Raw genomic sequence first — 4,428 nt, forward strand, 5'->3', positions numbered from 1 at the left:
AGGGACAGGGACAGGGACAGGGACAGGGACAGGGACAGGGACAGGGACAGGGAAAGGGACAGGGACAGGGACAGGGACAGGGACTTACTGCATCCTGTCCCTTGCACATGACTTCCTCCTTCAGCGGCTCCAGGCGTGGGCTCTGTGTTAGCACCGGGGAAAAACAAGATTTACCGGGAAAAACCAGAGTTACCGGGAAAAACTGGGATAAACCAGAGTTACTGGGATAAACCAGAGTTACTGGGATAAACTGGGATAAACCAGAGTTACTGGGATAGACCAGAGTCACCAGGAGAGCTCTGCAGCAGGAGTGGCACCAGCCCAGGGACAGCTGGGGACCGCCCCAGGGACACTCCCTGTGGCACCTGGGCAGGGCAGGGCTGTGCCCTGCACACCTGTGGGGTCCCTGGGGCCTGGGGGACTCCTCAGCCCCCCGGGGAAGCCAGGACAGGGTCAGCAGGGCTGGGGGGAAGGGCATGCAGGGCTGGGGCCGGGGCAGCTCTGTGCCCATGCCAGGGCTGAAGAGGGGGTGCTGGCACGGATGGGAGGGGGGTCCCAGCCCTGCCGTGGCTGTGCCCAGGTGTGGGGCAGCCCCAGCACCCCCTGGGCACACACCTTGCACTCCAGCTTCTCGATGAGCTGCTGGAGCCTGTTGATCTGAGCCATCCACTGGCTGTTGTCCTCGACACAAACACCTGCAGGGCAAAGGGCACAGAGGTGTCACCCAATAAAAGCTCAGCTTTGTCACAGCCAAAGCTTGCTCAAGACCCAAACCCCACAAAATCTTCTAAACCTCTCATTTAATCCAAAAAACTTATTTTTTTTTTTCTACTGCCCAAGAGACACAACATCCCCCAGGAGCTCCAGCTGGCACCTGGGTGAGATGCTCCAGGTTCCATCCTGGAGGAGCCCTCACTGCCCAGTGCTGCTGGAGATGTGGCACTTGGGGACATGGGTTAGAGGTGGCCTTGGCAGAGCTGGGGGAACGGTTGGACTCATTCTTGGAGATCTTTTCCCACCTTACTGAGTCTGTGCTGGTCCCACACCCCCTCCAGGCTGCAGCAGGACACAAAGAACCTGAGGAACAGCAGGTACCTGTTGTCAGCATCCCAGAGTAGGGGTCTGTTGGGGACAGACAGACGTTCTTCTGTCCCCTGCGCCCACAGCGCCTCCCCGACCTCAGGCCAACCGAAGTCTCCGACTTCTTGATCTCCTTTCTGGAATTAAAACAAAAAATGCAAAAGGAGGGGCTGAAGTCATTCCTAGAGGTGTCAGCTCAGCACTGGGCTGGGAAAGGGCTCCTGGCTGTGAGGAGCAGGGCTGGGGACAGGGGCTGGGCATGTTCCACCCCGTACCGCTCCTGTCCCACCCCGGTACCTCTCCCATCCTACCTCAGTACCTCTCCTACCCTGGTACCTCCCTCGTCCCTCCCCAGTACCTCTCCTGTTCCACCCTGTCCCACCTCTCCCATCCACCCCAGTACCTTTTGTGTCCTACACCAGTACGTCTCCCATCCCATCCCATCCCATCCCATCCCATCCCATCCCAGTACCTCTTGTGTTCCTACCCAGTACCACTCCCATCCCATCCCAGTACTTTTCCCATCCCACCCTGGTACCTTTCTTCTCCTGTCCTGCCCTAGTACCTCTCCCATTCCATCCTGGTACCTCTCCTGTCCCACCCTGTTACCTCTGCTGTCCCATCTGCTCCTCCCATCCCATCCTATCCCATCCCATCCATCCCATCCCATCCATCCCATCCCATCCCATCCATCCCATCCCATCCCATCCCATCCCATCCCGGTACCTCTCCCGCCCCGCCTGCTCCTCCACGGTGTCCACGGCGCACTCGAGGGACGCCTGCAGGGACTGCAGCTGGTGCATGGTTTCCCGCAGCAGGAACCGCGTCAGGAACTGCTCCATCTTGGAGGCTGTCTCGTACCTCTGGGGAGAGGGGACAGGATCTGTCAGACCTGCCTCTGTGCAGGGGCAGCAGAGCCACACCTGGAAGGGGCTGTCCCTTAAATAAACCAAACAGGGTGGGTTTCAATCAAATTTTAATTATCACCACAAGTGACACTTGGGGGTAGAAGTGAGCCTGTGGGGCAGAAGAACCCCCGGGGTGCATTGCTGTGAGATCACAGCAGGGCATGCAGCCATGGTTCCATGGGCACTCCTGCCCAGCCCCCACAGCCCAGCCCTGCCAGCCCTGACCAGCACTGCCAGCTCCAGGAGGGCAGATGGACACAAGCCACAAGGTCAGGGTCACTGCCAGGGACAGCCCCCAGCCCCAGGAAGGGTCCCAGGGCTGGCACAGCATCCCCTGTGCCCCCTGCTCACACACTGCTCTGCTCACTGCAGGGCTGGGGACAAGGCTGGGAGCCTGTGGTGGCCCCTGGGTGCTGGCAGCTCCTCCAGGGACCCCCCAGCAGTGGCAGGCCCAGGCAGGGCTGGCTTTGTGCCCTCTGTGCCCAGGGAAACAGTGCCAGCCTGTCTGCTCCCATGAGACACTCCCTGATGAACTTCTGATGGGTGCTTACACTGGGGGTGTAAAAGTGCATCCAGAGGGGTGTGTGAGAAGCTTTGGGGAGAACAAATCACAGAATCACAGAATCACAGAACCACAGAATCACAGAATCACAGATTAATGAGGTTGGAAGAGACCTCTAAGATCATCAAGTCCAACCCATGCCCTAACACCTCACCTAGACTATAGCACCAAGTGCCATGTCCAGTCTTTTTTTAAACACATCCAGAGATGGTGATTCCACCACCTCCCTGGGAAGAGCATTCCAGTATTTATTATTCTTTTGGTGAAAAACTTTTTCCTAATATCCAACCTATCCCTTCCCTGCTGTAGCTTGAGACTGTGTCCTCTAAAGGGTGACCTGGCCTGGAGAGTGCCCAAAGAACGGGTCAAGAGGCACAGCATGCCACAGGAGCAGGTCTGGGAGGCACAGAGAGCCAGGGAGGGGCCTGGACACACACAGAGGCACCCCAAACTCCTGCCCTTCTCTGCCAGCTGGGATCACAGCTCCTCTCAGCTCCATGTGCTATGGGCTCTGCTGGCAGCAGCATTTACAGAATCTGTGGATGTTAAGGGATTGGAATGGACCTCAGAGATCATCCAGTTCCAATCCCCCCCTGCAATGGCAGGGACACCTTCCACTGTCCCAGGCTGCTCCAAGCCCTGTCCAGCCTGGCCTTGGGCACTGCCAGGGATCCGGGGGCAGCCCCAGCTGCTCTGGGCACCCTGTGCCAGAGCCTCAGCACCCTCACAGTAAAGAGCTTCTTGCATTTAATATCCAACAAAAATTTTCCCTCTTTCAGTTTGATGCCATTCCCCCTTGTCCTGTCACCACAGTTCTGGCAAAGAGTCCTCTCCCCTTCCCTGTAGCCCCTTCACACCCTGGGAAGGTGCTGGGAGGTCTCCACACAACCTCCCCTTCTCCAGCCTCAACAGCCCCAGCTCTCTCAGCCTGTCTCCAGTGGGGAAGTGCTCCAGTGCCCTCAGCAACTCCGTGACCTCCTCTGGAATTGCTCCAACAGTCCCATGTCCTTCTTATGCTGTGTACACCAGAGCTGTGCACACCAGAGCTGTGCACAATATTCCAAATGGGGTCTCACAAGAGCAGAGTAGATGAGCAGAGTCACCTCCTTTGACCTTCTGGTCCCTCTCCTTCAGATACAGCTCAGGATTTGGTCCAACCACTCAACCTTCCTGTCCAGTGTTCCCTTGCTTCCTTAACACCACCTCAGGTTCTATCCTTGCACTGTCAGAAAACCTCAGGGGATGGAGACAAGGAGGGATGCTCAGCGAGACGGGGAGCCAGGAGGGCCATACCCAGCCACTTCTAGAGCAGACACTGCTGTCCTCCAGAGGGGCAGAGCAGGCACCTGAGCCTGGTTTGCCCTCACCAGACCCGTCCTGTCCCACTGCAGGCTGTTCCTCTGTGCCTGTTATCCCTGTGGAGCCCCAGCCATGCTGAAGCCTGCGGTGGTCATCGACAGCGGCAGCCGCTTCACCCGGGGCGGCTTTGCGGGCCAGGAGCGGCCCCAGTGCGTGCTGAGGACACTGCTGCCCTGCAGCCTGGGCACCCCCTGGCAGCCCTGCCCTGGCACGGAGAGCCCGCAGTGCTTGGCCGCGGGCCCGCGGCGCTGCCCGCTCAAGTACGGCCTGGTTGAGGACTGGGACGGCATGAAAACCCTGTGGGAGCACCTGTACCGCTGCTGCCTCAAGGTGTCCCCAGAGGAGCACCCGGTGCTGCTGGCTGAGTCCCCGTCCTGCCCCGGCACCCACAGGGCCAAGGCGGCCGAGGTGCTGTTCGAGGGCCTGGGGGTGCCCGCGCTGCACCTGGCCAACACCGGCTTCCTGTCGCTCTGTGCCCACGGCAGGGTCACCGGGCTGGCCGTGGAGGCTGGGGCAGCC

At 59.3% G+C, this 4,428-nt stretch overlaps 1 protein-coding gene across 1 annotated transcript in view; it reads right to left on the reverse strand.

Annotated features, from left to right (window-relative positions):
- NECAB3 (N-terminal EF-hand calcium binding protein 3) overlaps window positions 1-4,428 on the reverse strand; it is a 31,879-nt gene that overhangs the window by 3,313 nt on the left and 24,138 nt on the right. The window contains exons 6-9 of the mRNA XM_014310657.2: window positions 1,807-1,943; window positions 1,096-1,217; window positions 616-695; window positions 89-142 (exon numbers count right to left, since the gene is read on the reverse strand). Of these exons, the coding sequence (XP_014166132.1) occupies window positions 89-142; window positions 616-695; window positions 1,096-1,217; window positions 1,807-1,943 (393 nt within the window). The remainder of the gene's footprint in view (window positions 1-88; window positions 143-615; window positions 696-1,095; window positions 1,218-1,806; window positions 1,944-4,428) is intronic.

Source organism: Geospiza fortis, unplaced genomic scaffold (genome assembly GCF_000277835.1).
Source record: "Geospiza fortis unplaced genomic scaffold, GeoFor_1.0 scaffold57, whole genome shotgun sequence".
NCBI classification, from domain to species: domain Eukaryota; kingdom Metazoa; phylum Chordata; class Aves; order Passeriformes; family Thraupidae; genus Geospiza; species Geospiza fortis.